The sequence below is a fragment of the Alligator sinensis genome, unplaced genomic scaffold (genome assembly GCF_000455745.1).
Source record: "Alligator sinensis unplaced genomic scaffold, ASM45574v1 scaffold97_1, whole genome shotgun sequence".
Taxonomy (NCBI): domain Eukaryota; kingdom Metazoa; phylum Chordata; order Crocodylia; family Alligatoridae; genus Alligator; species Alligator sinensis.
Window position 1 is genome coordinate 2,277,323 of NW_005841921.1, and position 18,415 is coordinate 2,295,737.

The 18,415-nt window shown below is 40.6% G+C and overlaps 1 protein-coding gene across 1 annotated transcript in view; it reads left to right on the top strand.

The window, feature by feature from the left end:
* The first annotated feature begins 282 nt into the window (after positions 1 to 282).
* ESRP2 (epithelial splicing regulatory protein 2) overlaps positions 283 to 18,415 on the top strand; it is a 63,681-nt gene continuing 45,548 nt past the window's right edge. Inside the window, 3 exon segments of the mRNA XM_025198432.1 lie at positions 283 to 559; positions 766 to 918; positions 1,748 to 1,876. Of these exon segments, the coding sequence (XP_025054217.1) occupies positions 784 to 918; positions 1,748 to 1,876 (264 nt within the window). The 5' untranslated portion in view covers positions 283 to 559; positions 766 to 783.

The window sequence follows — 18,415 nt, forward strand, 5'->3', positions numbered from 1 at the left end:
GGCATAGCTATGCTTATACTTATTAAGCTTTCCAACGAGTGAAACTTAGCCCAAGAGAAGAGACTCCCAGGTAAACATGAAAATACCCGACAGCATTTGGGCAACCCCCGCTTCAGAAGTGAGCGAACAAACCCTCGAAGGCCCGTGTCTCTTTAAAATTCAGCTGCCCGTCGCATTCCACTTGCTGATAAAAGACTCCTGTAAAACTGAAAGCAGGTAAAAGCACTTCCTGGAGGCAGAATTAAATAGAGAAAGGGGGGGGGGGGTTCTTCTGATCTCTCTCAAAAACCAATCAGGCAGGATCCTCCAGGCGTTGATTCTCCCTACGTCCCTCCTACACCTTTTTCAAAGACCCAATGGCTTTGTCCCTTTGGGAGATTGACTAGAGTCACATGGGCTGAGTCCAGGGCAGGTAACTTAGGAGAGGAGGCAAAAAAAAAAAAAAAAAAAAAAGTCCAAGCCCAGGCTGGGTCCTACCATGATGTCAGAGGGAGAGAAACCCACAGCTTGTTAATTTCACCTCCCAATCAGACCCGGGGAAAGGAATCACTGGGAACAGGTAGAGCTGCAAGAAGTTTTCTCCATTTTCGCCTCAAACCTTCCCAGCCCAGGGAGCTCTTCTCTTCATATCGTTCCTCCTTGTCCTTTTATTCCCCTGTGATCACTTGGAGGACGGGGACGAGCCTTTGTGGGGATTTTTGCGTTTTGTTTTTGTCTGTCTTTCTCCCCCCCTTTTTTTTTTTTGACCTCTGCTTTTGATTGTAGTTGTTTCCCCCTGTGGTCATGACGGCTTCGCACAGTGACTCTTTGGTGGTGTTGTTTGGGGCAACAGCTGGTGCATATGGGGCTAAACTGGGTTCGGATGAGAGGGAACTAATTCTCTTGGTGTGGCAAGTTGTGGATCTGCACAGCAAGAAGGTATGGCTTCACCCTCTTCCCTCCACGTTGCGTTCAGGGCTCCAGGCCGGCTGCAGGAGCCCCCGGCCGCGGCCGCCCGGCTGTGCCACATGGCCCGCGGCACCGACCCGCGCCCGGGGCCGTTTGTTCATTTCACAAATGCACCGGGGAGGAGGAGGGCGCGGGCTTTAGTTTGCAAAGACTTATGTATATATTTTTAAAGCCCTTCTCCGTTGGGCTCCCCTTTAAAGACATTCATTCCCTTTAGAGATTTTTCCCCTTCGTTTTTGGAGCCTTAAAAGACGCCCCCCCCCTCCCCCTCCCCGGTCTAAAAGGACCCCCTCGAGAAGCGGGCTGGCCTTGTGCTTCGCCTCTTCTCCTCATGCTCCAGCTCTTCGCTTTTCCTATGAGCTTCATTCCCAGGCCAACCTGCAGGGCTTCTTTAAAACACAATGGGCAGGAGCCGGCTGGGGTGGACGCACCCCTGCCCCTCCAGGCACTGTTACCGTTCTCATATTTTTCTCATCAAAATGACCCGATTCCAGCCAGAAGCTGCCCTGGCTTGCGAGAGGCACTGGGTCTTCTCCCGAGGCCTCGCCAACCCGCCTGGGCCCTGGCAGCAGAGGAGCGTTTTGGGGTGGAAGGGAAGGAAAGAGGAGGTCAGCGGCTTTGATTTGTGAAATTGACAAATGCCTTGTAATTGTTTTTGGTCAAATCATTGCTTTTTGGTGTGTGTGTGTGCGCATCTGTTTTGGAAAGGGGCCTGGATCTTCCTCGCATTTCTGAGTGCAGTGGAAGAAGGGACTCCTTCCCTGGCTCCTCACATCTCCCCCTGCTTAAATGTTTTCAGGTAGGGACATTGCACAAATCCCTGGTGAAAGCAGACAATCCGGAGTTGAGTGACCCATGTCGAGAAGTGAGTGGTTTAACACCAGAGGGACTGAGCAAAGCTGAGCCTTTGGACCGAGTTCTCCAACAGGTGAGGACCAGCCAGGGCAGCTGAGGGTTAATCTTGGGAGCAAGATTCAACTGGTGCCATAAAGCAAATAGACTTGATTTTGCCTTTCGCTTTGAAATCACTGCTGTTTCAGAACCAGCAACACCTCGAAATTGACCCCCTGGAGAGACCTGAGCTAGCTGCAACTGGACTTTTGGGGAAACAAAACAAACAGAGGAATTGAATAATGGCCTATGTACAATGTAGCAATTTTTGAGCTGGCACTCTGGAGCTCTGACCTTTTTTTTTTGTTCCGACCCGCCTCTGTCCTGACTTTAACCTAAATTTCTAACTCAAGGCTCCATCTGAATTTAACCATGCTAACTACATTTTTGAAAAAGAGATTTGATCAAAGAAGTACCTGTCCACTATGATCCAGCAGCCTCAGTGCTGATGTCAAGCCTTGTCTTTCTCATGTTCTGAAAAAATTATTCAGTCTTAAAAAAATAATTAACTAGAAAACTTAACTTAAGTTTCTGTAAAGTATTACCTGTGCAGTGAGTGCCTGACTTCTCTTTCATGTTTCATTGAATTATCTTTAATTACCAAAGTGGGTAATTGTAGTGATAGAGACATTTTTAAGTCTGAGTCTAAATTCATAGTAGAGGGAAGATAAAACCTTTCTTTTTGTTTCTTGTTTCTACTATTGATACACTTTGCTCTATGAACCACTTTGTGTCACTTCAATATTGGGTAATACAATAACTTATATTTTCTCATGATTCTCACAGTTCAAGAAACAGTTGGGGTTTTTTTCAATTTTTAGTGTGTATAGACTATATACACTGGCTTTCTGTCTGTTTTTTAAAACTTGATAGCTGAGTAAAATGTACATGAAAGGAAAAATAGTAGTGCATTTTTGTGGAGTATATAAAACTGGCTTTCCACACCTTGTTTGAATCATTGTAGGTGTGCTTCAGAGAGAAACTTGCTTAGGCAGTAAAACAGGTTCATGCTGCTTTAACATCTCCTGAAACACGCACAACTTGGCAGAGTGGGTACAAATCCTTTTTGACGCTGGATATTTAACATCTCACTGTACTTGACCTGACTGTGTTCTGAAGTATTAATGCACAGTTATGTACCCTCAGTGTTAACTTATCTTTCAAAATTAATTGTGCTGGCACTCTCTTTTATGATTGTTTGTTACACAGGTTTCACAAGAGGCTAAGAGTGTAAAGTGATTTGTGTAGCTTTGAACTAACCCCTGAGAAAATGTACAGCTGCAGGTTTGATCTTGTCCCAGATCTTGCACTAAAGCATCTGGAACAGCTTAGCAAAGTACACTCTGTTTACCTTTATAACAGACATACTTTAATTATACTCAATACTTTTATGAGAGATTGTATCTTATTGTCATAAATTGCACTGTAGGTGGATCAGCTTCAGCCTATAAAGGGAAATAGTACCTTTGTGTGGAGGTGTGGTGCAGACTCTTGCAAAACATCTTTCTTTTTTCCTTTTTTCTTTTTGGGTGGTACATCCATCCAGTTGAGGAAGGAGGATTCTGTTTTAAAGTACTGGAATGGCATTTAAGATGTGTGTTCCTCTGCCTGTTGCAGTTTCTTGCCATGGGCAGTTCAATTAATCTGTGCCTCTGTTTCCATATCTGAAGAAGGAAGGGGGGAAAAAGGAGATGGCGGTGCTATTTGATTTCATGGGAGTGTGGAAAGGTTTATTAATTCATATCTATGAAGTGCTCATATGCTGGGGTGGAAAACAGGAGAATTTGAATGCTATGGGTATAGTGCCAAATCCTGCATCTGTTATGACCCTTGAATGCTCTGCCGGTATCAAGTATTTTAAGTGTAATCAGTAAATCTAGGTTTTATTTTCTTTTTCATTTAAATTTATTTTTGCAAATGGAGACGTGCTTTTAAAAAGGGGAATTAACTAAAGTTGTTATTTAAAAACACCAGTATAAACATATGCCTGGATATAAGATTGCAAAATTGAGTATATGAAACTGGCTTTCCATTTGCTTGAATCATTGTGGAGAAGTGGATGGGTGGTTACACACCCATGCCAGCCACGTCATCAGAACCCTCACTGGCTATACTGACTTCGCCTTGAGTTTCTAAGTCTCTGCTTGTCCTGGAGACTGTTTCCAAATCACAGTATGTCAATATATGGTAACTCTCAGCTTTGTTTTCTAGGTGGCGATTAGTGAGTGAGGCTGAGCCGTTCCATTGAACAAAAAGAGATTACTTCTTATTCAGAGAGCTTTCCATGTTCACCATCAAAAGCATATGCTCTGAGTTCCTTAATTGTGGAATAGAGGCTTTAATTGAAGAGGTGTCTTCTAATTAGATTTTTTGATGTTAGTTCTAGGAAACATATGTGCCCCTGAACAAAACTGACCATCTTCTCCAGGGACAGCTATGCAGCATTATCCTAAAAATAGTTTCAAAGCTCAGACAGTATCTTTTTCAAAGAAAAATAATCAATTTATTAAATTGATTTTGGCTGTTCTAAAGCGGTATGCTCCCATACCTGTAGAGATCTGAGTGTGAAGTTACATTTTATGATATACAGTGTGCATCTACATGTTCATTAATGCACTGTAGTTACTGTACATTAAGTTTAGTACTTGGCTAACCAAGTACTAAATCAATGCACAGTAACTCGCTCTGCTGCATAGTAGTGTTGGCACACAGGTTCTTAGTGATGCTTAGTACTTAGTAGATTAGTACTACTACACAGTAGCATATTAGCATGGTTTTTGCCCAGCATGCTACTTGCACAGTAAGCATCTTATGTAGACACACCCACAGTGTCACAGTTGGAAAGCTTTGTGTTACTGCACAAAGATTGACATATGGCTCTTTCATGAATTTCTAAATCTGTATCTTTTGAGTTATATTGTCATATGCAGAGAATCCAAAATGGAAATGACTCCAAGATTTAATTTCTAAATCAGTCCTCTCTGTACTTGAAAACCTATGATAAACTCCTTTTGCTGGTTAGGATTTATGTCAGGGTACAAGCAACAAATCCTAAATAAATGCCTCTTAATATAGAGCAAAGCTACACAGAAGTATCTGGGCTTGGCATTAAAAGGAAAGCCTTGCCAGTTTTAGCATTATTTCCTTCCAAGCATTAATCAGCCACCCTCCAATTCTCAGTCATGAGATTGTCTTAAAAATCATGGGATTTTTCTAAATTTAATTTAAGTCTTTGCTTTCTGGTTTCTGAGCCTTTACAGTAAGATCGGTGTATTTTCAGGCACCTCTCCAACCATGAAGCTGATATTTATTTGTGTTCACATAAAATGTAAAGGTTGAGCTTCTCATGCATTTCTCGGACTCTAGGAGATGGAACTTTATTTAAGTAAAAGACAAAATGCTGTAAGAAATGATAACACTGCTTATGTCTCAGTTCTCTGAGTGCTTTACAAGGGTCATGGCTAAACATAGCAAGTTTCACCTATTTAAGTCCCAGATTTCACAGGCTCTCAATATCCTGGCTGGTTGGTGCAAATTGAAAGAAAAGTCCCGGAATTGGCTGCTGCAGGCAGGGGCACAGGGCGCAGTCTGGTGGGGAGGTGGAGTGGCACAGTGGGCCAGGAGTAAGGCGAGCAAACTGGAACAGTGCTCAGCCTGGTCCACACCCTGCCTCCAGCCACTGCTTAGAAGGAGCGGACGGGGCATATGTGGGCAGGGTGGCACCTGTCCGGTGCACCATGCCACTCCACCTCCACTGGACTGCACCCTTGCCCACCTGCCACTGCCTGCAGCAGCACTACTGACTTGGGGGAGGAGAGTAGGGGACAGTGTCTTGGATTTCCATAAAAAAATAATATGGTTACCCTGCTTCCCTATCAAAGTTGTGCCATTCACATACCAACCTGACAGTGGACAGAGCTTTAAAAAAGTAACTACAATAGAGAAATGTTTACAAAATGAAAATATGTGGTGTCTTGTGTGCCCTGTTACTGATTTACTTTGAAAAACATTCATAAAAAGAGGAAAGTTTCCATAATTAAGGAACTGACATATCTCCCCTCTCAAAAAATGCCCCCAAAATTCAGTTATGGAACCATATGCAATGGCTTTTTTAGTTCTACTTGCATATTTTCCTTTTGGACTGTCCTAAGTTTTCAGGCCTTTCATCACATTATCTATTGAGTCAAGTTACCCCAGAGCACTTAATCTTCTCTCACTTAGAGAACCTGGAATCAAGCACAAGTTGAAAATACTAACAGGTTTGCCATTCGCTTAGATGGCCATAAAAGCAAATTGCTAAATGCATCATTGCAAAATTTTTCTTTTATCAACCCAGCAAATGAGCCACATACACAACATATTTTACCAAACATAACCTGAGCCATCAGGAAACAAGGTAGTTGTTTGCCCTTAAACTAGGAAATGGAAAGAAACAGTAAATTCCTGTAGCCTGATCAACAGGTTGCAACTTCATTTAACGAGACTTGTATTGCATCCTCTTCTTACCATAAGAGCACGGATGCCAGAAGGAAAATAAAAAGAATGCAAAATCAGTCCTATCTAAATTTTTTTTTTTTTTTTTTTATGGTAATCTCATGATTTTAAAGGCTTGACACGTGGTTTTTAAATGTGTGCTGTTGGCAATACTGTGGGCATCTTGCAATAATGGAAGCAACATAACTCACTCAATAGTTAAACAGTGCAGCTTCTCATTCCCCAGTGTCTTTCAGCGTCCTTTTTCCATGTTCTGCACTCCAAAATGCTAGCAGAAATATTGGCTGAATTTTTTTTGTTTTTTGCTTCCATTTTGAAAAAAGGGAGCAACTGATGTGGATGAAGGAAAATAGCAGTTTTACTTAAGAACTCTGTTATCACGTGGTAGGCTGATGGCTTTAACTGAGCAAAAACTAAGGAACAGGAGAAAGGGAATATGGTGATTCAAGTCCTTCAAGATTTGTTTTCATCATGGAGCTCAAGTCACAACTAAAGTGTTATTCCTAACTCAGGTTTGATGCCCAAAACCTACTAGCTAAAGTGCAGTAACTTTTTTTAAAGCCCAAGTTACAGTCTGGTGAGTTATGTAAACAAGGCAATTTAGTATGGGTATGGTCTTGTTCTACCAATCTGCCACTAGGCCTCCAGTACTTTCCCACAGTTCCTACTGTGCCATGTCAGGACAAATTCTCTCATACTTCACTAAAACAGAACCAGTAGAATGATCCACCTCACTTTAGTGCAGTAGCTGTGGGACTTGCTCCCCAAAGCTTTAGCACTACACTAGAGTACATTCAGCATCAATTTGAACACAGCAGTTCATGTGACATTTTGCGGTAAGGACACCCCTCACTTCTAGGCAAACTCAAGTAGTAAGTAGAGTGTAGATAACTTGAGTTGACTTTGCAGTTAATGACAAACTTTAGATAGATTCTCTGAAGTACTCAACTTGCAACCCACAAAAAGCTGCAATTTAAGAACTGAAGTTTATAATGGGTCTTTCAACTTCAAATTATTCTGAAGAAATTTTATCCCAACACTGCTATCACATACATTTGAGTTTTGGAGTAATTGCCTTGTTATTTCTCTGAAACTTGGAACAGGTGTTTAGTGATCAGTTGGCATTTGTAACCAAGCAGGCTGTTATTTCTACAGCAGTGTTTAGATCCTCAGCATGAATTGCTGAGATGCCAAACCAGTCTTCAGGGTGCAAAGCGAAGTGTAGAATTTTGCATGGGTGTGAGGAAGCAGATGCAAATGCTAAACTAGAATTCTCTTTACACAAAGGACAACACCCGTTGACTAGATGGTCATGTATATTCCCAGTTCCACTTACCAGTTCTATATTTTCTTCTACATGGGGACTTTTGATTAACTTTAGGAAATGGGTGAAATGAGGCCACTGTTGAAAAGTTTATCAGCACTTCCAATCATGTAAATGCTGTTGGTGATTTGCTCTCGAAGGAAGTAGGGGAACAGAAGCCTAGCTAGCTCAACTTCTTAAAACTGCTTCAGGGGAATGGAGGGAAAAACATCTTCCTTATAAGGAAGGCATTTAATGATTTAAAATAAATTCACAACTGTTTTGAATGGCTGAATACAAACTTTTTGAATAGTGTTTTGACTTAACTGGCTAGCTCAGGAGAACAGGACAGTGTATTTAATTATCTGTTTTGTTGAATAGGTGTGCAAGCTGGAACTCCTGCTTGAGAGTAAATTAGAAGGATACTGTATGCCATTTTTTAAAAAAAACTTGCTCTGTGCATGTGTGCAATTTCCTGCAGCAAACTCCTCAGTGCCAACCACAGAAACAAACCTATCACAATCAGTTTTATTTAATATTCTGGTCCTGCATGTCAGTTGTTTTTCTATTTCCAATTTACTTCTGAATTTAGCGATATATTAGTTAAAAAGAGTCTTGCATTTAGTCTTGCAGTCTGTAGTTTCTCCAGATCTTTGTACTTTGGGGTCTGGAAACAAGAGTGGGATTTCATATCATTGGCAGTGGAAAAGAATGGTTAATTGATGCCCAAAGTCTACACCTTTAGAGGTGTGGTGTGTTTTTCACTAAAAATGCAGTTCCCTGTGGGTCACATTTGGACCGCTTACCCCTGATCGTCCTCTAGGCCAAACAAGGGCTTGCATATAAAATGGTTCTGTAAAAAGGATCATTATGTCACATAGATGTGTGCATTATCAGCAGAGTTTATGCTTTATAGGGAATATGTCAATGTAATAAGTTTTACGTGTCTAAAGGCCGTAAGAGTTTTGATCAACCCAACTACTGTATAAGGATTGTTAATCTTATAAAACTGTCATATAAGCCTCATTAAGATTTGCTTCCTCTACAAATTATGTTTAAATCCATTTTACATCTGATTAAAATGAGATGGGTAGGGTAAGCAACGTCCCTGAAGTTATATGACTATTTGCAGATCGAGGAATAAAATCCAGTATCCCTAGCTACCATTGTTGTCATCATTTGAGAACTGGCCCAGATTAGTCCTGCCTCTTAGTGAGAGATTATACCTTGTTTCAGTTGTGGACAGGAAAAGTTTGCATACTCTTTCCTGCCTGATGCTACTACCTACTTCTGGCAAAATTAAACAGTAACTGAAACTTCTTATCAGGTTGGGATGGCTTAGCAGCTATAAGAAAGTAAATCATCACAATGACCTGTTTAAGCATTGCCTGGATTGTTCATATTTTCACATTGGCTAACATGATGACATGCTTGGAAGCCATGTAGCTTTTCAAGGGCATGTGTCATTAATATAGTCTAACATTTTCGTAGTGGCGTGTAGGACTTGAATGCTCTTCAGACACTATTTACTGTTTAGAAAAACACTGAGCCACATCTGAAAGCAAAGGGCTCATCGTCTAATGCAGTGACTGCTGAGTTAGGAGCACCTGACCCCAGAGGATATTTGGCTTATTTTCTTGACCTTACTGTAAGCATTTATTCAGTCAAATGTGCTGGCAACGAGTCATGGTACTGTCAGAATACCCCCTAGGTGTCCCGCTGAACTAAGAATCCTGGTCCTGGAGTTTAAGCACTTCAATCAAAACAAAACCCGCAGACCTGAGAATGATGTGAGAAATGGTTTCACTAGCTTAAGAAACTAAATTATTTCTGTGGAACAATATTGGTTCTTTCAAATTGCCTTGTTTTTATTCCACTGCTCTCCTATGAGTCTTCAGTCTTGTCCTTGTGGAAGCTCTTGGGCTAAACAGAGAAATTGCACATAAACCGGTATAAGTGATCAGAAGCCAGTTCAAATCTGTAACACAACAGAAATTCAGTGCATGTAAACTGCATTCAAAATGACCAAAACTGGTTTAAGATGAACCTGGGTGGATGTAATATAGACTTAACTGATTTAGGTTAAATTGGTTTATTGGAACTTCTATCCTAGATCCCCTCCAAATTCAAGTCAACTCTCTGTCCCCCAGGATGCTTTGCACTTTCCCCGCAAATCCCCCTGGCAGGGCGGGTGTGCTAGCCTTGGCCCAAGCTGTCTGTTCCAGGGTGGCATGTTCTAGTTCCCCAGACTTCTGACCTGGGCTACTGCAGGGATCTGGCTGCATTTCCAGAATCAGAAGTGAATGTCCGTTCACTTATTGGTTCAATCTACGCAGTTTAGACTAACTAGTAAAGATTGAATCGATTCAGCCTCAGGCTTTCTGACTAGCTGCACTTGGCCTCTAGGACTGCAGAACCAGTGCTTCTGCATGTTGCTCTACTCAGCACTTTTTAAGTGTCTCTAAGCCTCATTCTTGCAGATGCTGTGTAGTTAACCACTGCTGTATCAAGACAACACCTTTCTCAACATGTTGTGGCACATCTAGGTGGGGCAGTTTGGCATATTAGTAAAGCATAGATGCTGACTGGCTTTTGGTGTAGGTAGCAAGCCAGTATTGTGGCAAGAGCTATAAAAAGGCTAATTGGACTTTGGTTTTGGAGTAACTGCCCTCATAATGCCTGCTTTATGCAAAACCATTGTGTTTAATATAGGGGATGGTCCCTTTTTTCAGACACTACTTTTTGTCCTTTGGCTCATTGCTTTCTTTCCCCCTAAAAGTTTAAGGGCTTTGATAGAAATACAAACACTAATTCTGTCTATCTCTTGTCTGTAATTATGTGAGTGACTGCCTTCTGGTTTTGTTTATTTTTTTCCTTGCTGACAAACCTGTATTCAGAAGAATGATTATAAAGAGAGAACTTTCAGTGATGTGTAAACATTTCGGTAATCCACAAATGCAGAGATAGTATTTGATATCCAAGTCCCTTTTCTCTGGAAAAAGAAACTCTTTGCATAGACTTAACCTGGCATATTAAATATAACAGTAAATGCTTACCATTGAGACTCTCCCTATGCCTGAAGGTGTTTGTGTCCAAAAGCTTACAAAGAACATTTTTTCCAACTATTTAGTTGATCTAATAAAAGATATCACATTTACCCAAAGAACCTTGTCTGCTTACCATCTAGTCAATCACTGGCAGAAGGATTTTGGGAAGGAATTATGATCTTAAAGTGTGTAGGGTTTATAGATGCATCAGTTGCATGGACTTATCCATCCTGACCCATTATCAACAGCAACAAAGCTTTAAAATGTGTTTGCTGAACTTCTCAATTAGTTTTCCTTTCCTTTCTTCATTTTGCTGCATTAAATCTCTAAAAAAACAAAAAACAAACCATAATTGTTTCATAGATATTTTCTTCTTGCAAATAAGGTTCTTCTTCTTGTCTTTTCATAGAAAAGCTTTGCATAATCACAAACGCTGCATAAAAATTCCAGAAAACCACATGTCTCCTGTTTCTTTTGGTCATGAACAGTTTTTCCTGATACTCTTATTGCAATTGTCTCCTCACTTCAGTACAAGGGTAGGAACTGAATTGTTTGAAAAGCCATCAGAATGCATTGGATTGTGGTTTTGCTTGCTGTGGTATCTTCCTTTGGGACCTTATCTGTCTCACCTCTGATATGTTTGATGAGCTTATGTTCTTGAAACCATTCCCAACCTATTCTAGTCTCTAAATTTGTCAGGATGGCCATGCCACTTTTGTAGGAAAGATATAGTTGCTTTGCCAACCTGTTCTTTAACCCACTTTGCTCATGTCCTGCAAAGCTAGATGTTCATTATTAGCCAAACAGTGTATTCACAGTAGAAGCCTAAATGCTGAGTAGTGTGTGAGAAATTTTGTAATTTAATAGCAGAAAAGCAGCTGCAGCAGCAACAACAACAATAATAATAATTAAACCCAGCTTCCCTTCTTCTCCTGTAGGAGCTGATTGAAAAGTAACAAATATGTCCCTACTTTCTTGCTGCTGTCATCTGTACAGAAAAGCTTGAAAAGTAGAGAAATTTGAAGGAATGGGTTTTGCACTTGGTTCTGTAAGCTCTGAAAATAGTGGTCATTCTTAGTTCTCGACTCCCTTGAAACATCTTTTGGCTTTAAAAGGGTTGTCATTTGAGCTCAAGAACTTCTCTTGAGCTGTCAGTAGTGTGGATCTCCATCTGACAGTGATACAGCCTTGCAAGGTGACTGTGAAGGTCCCATTCTTGGGAAAACTCATAAATGTGCTTAAATTTTACGTTCTATGAGTAGGTATGAATTGGCTTTTACAGCATGTGCATAGGCATATGCACACGTCTATTCTGAACCGATATCACAATGAGTGATTCTGTTACATTAATGATTGGATGCTTCTCCAATATTAGTCTGCATACAGCTACTGTATAGCACTGTTGCAGGTAACTGAGCACAGAAACATGGGATGTAGGGTAGGGACAGGCTTTTCTCCTAATATACCTCTTCTGTTTGTAGTGGTGGTATCTTGTAGTCCATTGCTTCCTGATTAGGGAAGTTGTATGAGTTGGTTGGGATTGCCCTATTGACAGAAGGGTTTTTGGTACTGGCTTCTCTAGCTGGTACAGACAGACAGCTGGAGGGGGAGGGGTGATGGAGACAGCTCCTATCAAGGTAGTAAAAGCTTACCTTCCTTTCTTCCTCCTTCTATACTGCATTCAGATAGATACCACTATCAGTGCTAGCAGCACTGATATATGGGGGAAGGGGAATAGGTTTTCCAAGCCTTGAATGAGACAGACTATTTTAGACATTTTAGCATTTTTTTAAAAACTTGTTTTGCTTGTTCCTTTTTCCCCTTTCCTCAGGCATGGCCAGTGTCTGTCCTGAAGGATCTTGCTGCCAGGGTCAGTTTTGGGCTGAGGATTCTGGAGTGCGATAGTGTGTTAAGGGGCCACTTCACACTTAACAGCATCCTTTAGTGTTTGTAAAAAGAGTATCCTGGCTGGGGAAAGCAAAAACCCCTGTGTGTTGTGGAGGTGAGGGGAGTCAGAGAGGCCAGTTTATTTTTAAGGTGCAGCCAGTTCATATAGGGTTGTGTTTTAGGGCTCTTCACATGGGATGGAGCATTTTAAAAAAATGAAGCTAAGTCACTCCTTCATGAAACCAAAGGCCTCTCCTCTTACATCCAGCTCAAGTGCTTAAACTGCTGTGGTAAGATTAAGAATCAGGACAAAGCAGAATCATGAAGTATCTTGATGAAGACTGAAATGTATGGAGATGGGTTGAGTGGCATTCCTTCACTTCCTTCCCCAACCTACCCATCTCTTTCATCTTTTTGCTTAAAAAATAAAAGGGGAGAAAAACATTTCTTTTTAAAAATTGCTGTTAGAAAAAGCAGATTTGTGCGTTCCTTCATTACAGGGACTGGCTGCTGGCCTCCAACTGGTTAGGCTGGCACTACAAACAATGAGACAGTGTTGAGTAAACACAGCAGTCCCATGCATTACAATCAATAGAGTCAGTGCTAAAGATCACATTGCTAATGAAAGTTTGCCCTTGAAAGAGAGGGGGTGGGGGGTGAATATAGAATACTGTGTGTGCAAGGTTGTATTTAACCCAAGACTTCACTGTGGGGAATATAATGATGAAACCATACAAAGTAATCCAGTTTTGGAATTATGTTCAACCTTGTCTTTCAGGCTGAAGTAATAGATTGCACAAGTAAAGTGCACAATACTCCAGCCCCTGATGAATATGAGACATTGTTATTGTACAATCTAGAAATATGGGTAAAGGGTCAAAAATGCTGTGCTGGTTTAGTAGGCTTGAAGGTGTTCTGCAAAGGGTGCCAACATGTGTGTTCTCTAGGTTGAAGAATTTTGCCTTGGTCAACTTATTTATTTGTTTATTAACAGTTTTACTTTAATTATACTGACATGGATAAACCAACGACATTACCCTGCTGTGGAAGTGCAGGGACACTTCCACACTGGTTCACAAAACCAAAATAAGATATAGCAAACAGGAAATAGTGGTATAAAATCTCTTTATACAGCTCTAACTGCAACTACCAAAGGCTTTTACTGGTACAGGAGCCTTTAAAATTGCAGTTGTGCCAGTAAAATTATCAACACGGAGGGTAGTCTTTATTGCTCTAAAAGTTTTCTGTTGTTTCTTTAACTATTCAGTGGGCATTTTGCCTTCATTAAAGAGAGGCAATCCGGTATTGTGAGCTGGCTCTTGAAGGTAGCTTTTAGTTTTCGTTTTTTTATGTGTATATATTAATAATGGAATGTGAAAGCAGACTAAGCCTAAGCAAATAGCTCCATAAAATGATACAGTCTTGCATGGTTTTAATGGGGAATTACTAAGGTAGGAGTCCTACCATTCAGCCTAACAGGCAATATCTAGTGGAGCATGCACTTGCATGAAAATTCAGGAGATTTTGGAACTTGAGTATTTATGGAGAGTCCTAATGCATGTCGAATTAGGTCACCGTGAACTTCCAGATGGGCATGCCTACATGAGACTTTTACTGTAGAGCAGACTAATTAGCTCTGCAGTGAACATCTTGGCATCTACATGTGCAGGGTTATTAGGCTGGAGTAAACTAAAACTCTGCAGCAGGGTAGTACTTTTATTACAAGTACTGTCCTGCTGCAGTTTTTTTTTTTAACTCCACAGTAGTATACATGTAGATACTGGCCCGGCTGGCTGGGTCATGAGGGTGCTTTAGTGTGCGGGCTGCCTGCTGAGTAGCCCTGCACTGAGGCACCTTCATGCCCCAGCCAAACAATCTGCAGTATGCTGAGCTGGATCAGAGCAGCCTTAGGCTTACTTAGCTCTCAGTGAGACGCAGTAATTTTCACAGCTTTGTCTGAGCACAAAGAGCTAATTTTCCAGGCACTTCACAGTGGCCCTGCTCCTTGGTGCTGATTGGTCAGGAGACCCTGCACACACACACACGCCCCTCCCCCCCCCCCCCCCCCCCCCCCCACTGCCAATGCAACTGCTGCCGATGGTGTCAGCAGTTTCTTCTGTTCCGGGATCAGAGCAGGAGCAGGGCCCCCCATGGGCTGTTTTGCGCTGCCATCTTGTCTGTTGCACCCTTTGTGCTGTCTCACCAGCATGCATCTCTCCCTCCCAAGTGGGCTGCTTATAATAAAAACTTATTTCTATTAAGTTTTATTTTTTTGTGGGCTTCCCCAGATTTTGTGGCTTTCCCAAAAACTGCTGGACCACAAATTTTGTAGAATTTAGGTAGATCCCCCTAAATAGATTTAGTTAGACTATAAGGTTCATCTCTTCTTTTCAATCCACTGTTATGTGCTATTTTTAGCTATGAAGAAGCCTCACCTTTTGGGGTTTTTTCTATTTAAGAAAATGTTTTGGTATGAAAGAGCAAGTCCAGAAAAATTATATGGGCTACAGGGTTTTTCTTTTTTTCCTCCATGCTACATCATGGTTTTTAAAGTTTCTGAGTTTCCTTTCAAACACTTGAGATTTTATCCTTACTTTTTTGCTGCCGCTGTTCAGTCCCAACAAAGTCCTTCTTTTACTGAGATTAAGTCATTCAAAGCTCTGAATCTTGCTTTGGGCATATATTCTGCTGCAGACTTGTGCAATGTCTGTTGTTGCCATTGCATAGTCTAACAAAGAGACCAGGAGAATTAGTTGGAAAGTAGAGGGATTTTTTTTCCTCAATAAGCAAACATTTAATTAATCATCAGCTGCTTCAGCTGCAGTATCAAAGCAAGCCTAACAATAATGGAATATTGGGCTGCTTGTTCTGTATACCTTTGGCATGTGCTATTCTGTCTTCTCTGAGGAGCACATCAAGTGGCTTGTCCTTGGCCTCAGTATATAAACACTTGCTATTAAAATAAACTGATTATATTTTTGCAGATAAAAGCTGCAGATTAATTACTGTGTAATATGGTCTTGCCTTTTGTGCTTTACTGACTTACCTGAGCTAGATGCTGTAGGTGCCCATAGCTGGAAGGCATGCAAATAGTCTGACTCTTGTAAACTTCCATCTAAGAAATAATTAATCTAAAATAGTCATAAAATGCTCTGTATTGGCAGGGCTGGGGCAGTGTTTTTCTCCTAAAGTCAAAACTAGCTTTCTACTTATTTTCCAGGAAGAACTGAAACTTAAGTAGCCAGCTGTTGTTTACTATCTTAACTATATATGTCACCAGTTGTAATGAAAATGGAAAAGACTGTCTCGTAAGAGGGGTGGGTTTTGCTTTATGCTGTCTTGAACCCCAGCATATCATTTAACTACAGCTATAAATTGGCCCTAAACAGATATTGTGCAAACATTCTTCTGATATTTGATATTTTATCATTCTAATTATTCCTTACTAATCTATACCTGGTCAAACAGCTTTAGATGGCACTGTTCAACTATACTATAGAACCCATTTTCCTTTATAGTTGTTCATTTTTCCATTTTCTGTTAAGGGACAGTTTCTAACAGACTTTCATATGGGTAATTCTATTTTTTTCTTGGACATTTTCCCACAATTGTAAGAGCTCTATGTACTTTTCCCCCTAAGGCTCCATAGTTACTCTCTTTCCCAGTGGTTAGGGCATTGTGACGTCAGTCACATTAGCTCCCAAGAGTTAGATTTCATGGCACATTGAATATAAGGGTGGAAAACTTCTACTGGTGAAAAGTGTATATTTTTTAAAATGGCAATGAGAAGACCACACTCAGAAAAATGAGATACTGGATTAGAGCCTGATTTTTAAATAATTCTTGTTCTATTCTCCAAAGAATTTTGTTTGGAGTCTGCCATAGGAAGATGAAATGGGTCAATTTCCATAATTGACTGAGTTAATGACAATAGATTATTTTCATAGTAACAGCCAATGTAGATGGCATCAACTTGGAGGACAAACAGTAATTCCGCTGCACACTAGCTATTTTATAGGCACAAAAGGGGCAAAACATGCTGCTAGAATTCTGTTTTCAGAGCAGTAGTAAGAAAAGACAAGACTGACAGCCATTAAGACGTGACCTAAGATTCCTCCAAGAGGAAACTATTCAAGGTGGTTCCAAACTTGATGCACAGTTTGGCTGCTGTTTGGGAAAATCTAGCCCTAAATTTGCACATTTTGAAGCTATTTGAAGTTGGACTACGTGAATGACTGGGTTAAGAGAACCAGTGAATCTACCTACCTACCTGCTTACCTGTCTTATATTTTATTTGGCATAATATTTGAGCAACGTACCATCTTTAATACAGTTATTTTTCAAGACTTTTGGAATGGAAACTGAGGCACAGAGCAACTAAGTAACTTGGTCACTCCAAAAGTCTGTGGCAGAGGAGTGACTGAACCCATCTCCTTGAGTTGAAAATGAATGTTGTAGCAGCTGGGCTGATATTCTTTATTTCTGTGTGGTAGTACAAAAAGAGGGTATAGCCATAACCTGGTAATCAGAAGAGTATTGATTTTTTTTTTCTGTATTGTTTTTTCTGAAATGGAAAGTAACTTCATCTAATAAGTTGAGGTGAGAAGTGTTTGATCTGCATGATTTTTCATCAGAAATAAATTCAGCTTAAATTGAAGCCTCGTTCTCGTGGAGGGGTAGAAGCATTATTTCCTTCTTGTGCCAGGCTCAGAGTACTAACCAGATATGGTAGCTCTTTTGCATTGCCAGAAGCAGAAAGAAATTAGCCATGGCTTGATGGATTGCACATTTTTTGCGTGTGTTGTGATTTCAGTACAAGGTCACCATGTACCCATTATCAGCCATGTGGAATAACAGTTAACAGATGAACAAAGACAAGGGCTTACTATAGGATTCTCTGTTTAAAAAGTTACCCAGCATAATAAGGGGTTATCGTGGTTGCAAATACTATTGAAGCAGTCCACACACGTCTTTGTAGTACTGGCAAATTTTAAATTATTTCAGTGTGTGGATTAGACAGACAGCATCCAGATATAGAGAGTAAGGCGGCAGAAAACAGTTCCATTTAAGGATCATATTATTACTAGATGTGGCTAGGACCTGAGACACCAGAGTACAAATGGGAACACTTCTAAAGTTGAGGTGTGTTGTTTTCAAGTCTCTGTCTAGTACCCAGCTCATGATTTGGTCTTTCAGATTTCACCTTTTATACTATGTATAGCCTGTAACTCTTAAGGGCCATTGTAAGCACTTTAGGAGAGGCACATCTGCTTGGTTTAGTTCAGTTTTTGTTTTTGTGTTGTTGTTTTTTTCTTTAAGGCTTTGTTTTCTATTTTGATATATTTAAAGTTCAGTTATCTTGCACAGACTGAGAAGCAATGGAAAAATTTGGGAGGCGCTCATGTTTTAGTCGGTGTGTGTATTGTGAATGGTAGGGGTTTGGGTTTATTTGTTACTTTAAACAAAACAATGCTCTGTAAATAATGGCTTGTCAGTGTGGTTCCTTGTCACAGCCAGAACATACGAAATGCACGTATAGAAGGTGCAGAGGAAGTCTCATCTTAGGGACTCAGACCTGTGATCCTTTTCCATTGATATTTTTTTTTCTTTGCAATAGGGAGGGTAGGTATTTGACCTCTCTCAGGATCAGACCCAGAGGCAGGGCTAATATCGTTACCTACTTGAGCAGAAGCTGTACAATTGCCATTACTCCCTCTTTCCTGTAGCTTATGAGTTGTTGCATTAGGAGCTGCACAGAATGTGTGCTCTATGAAATGCAGGTCTGAAATGAAAACTAAAGAACCCAACTCTTACCGTAATTAGATATCTGCATATAAACTCGGTT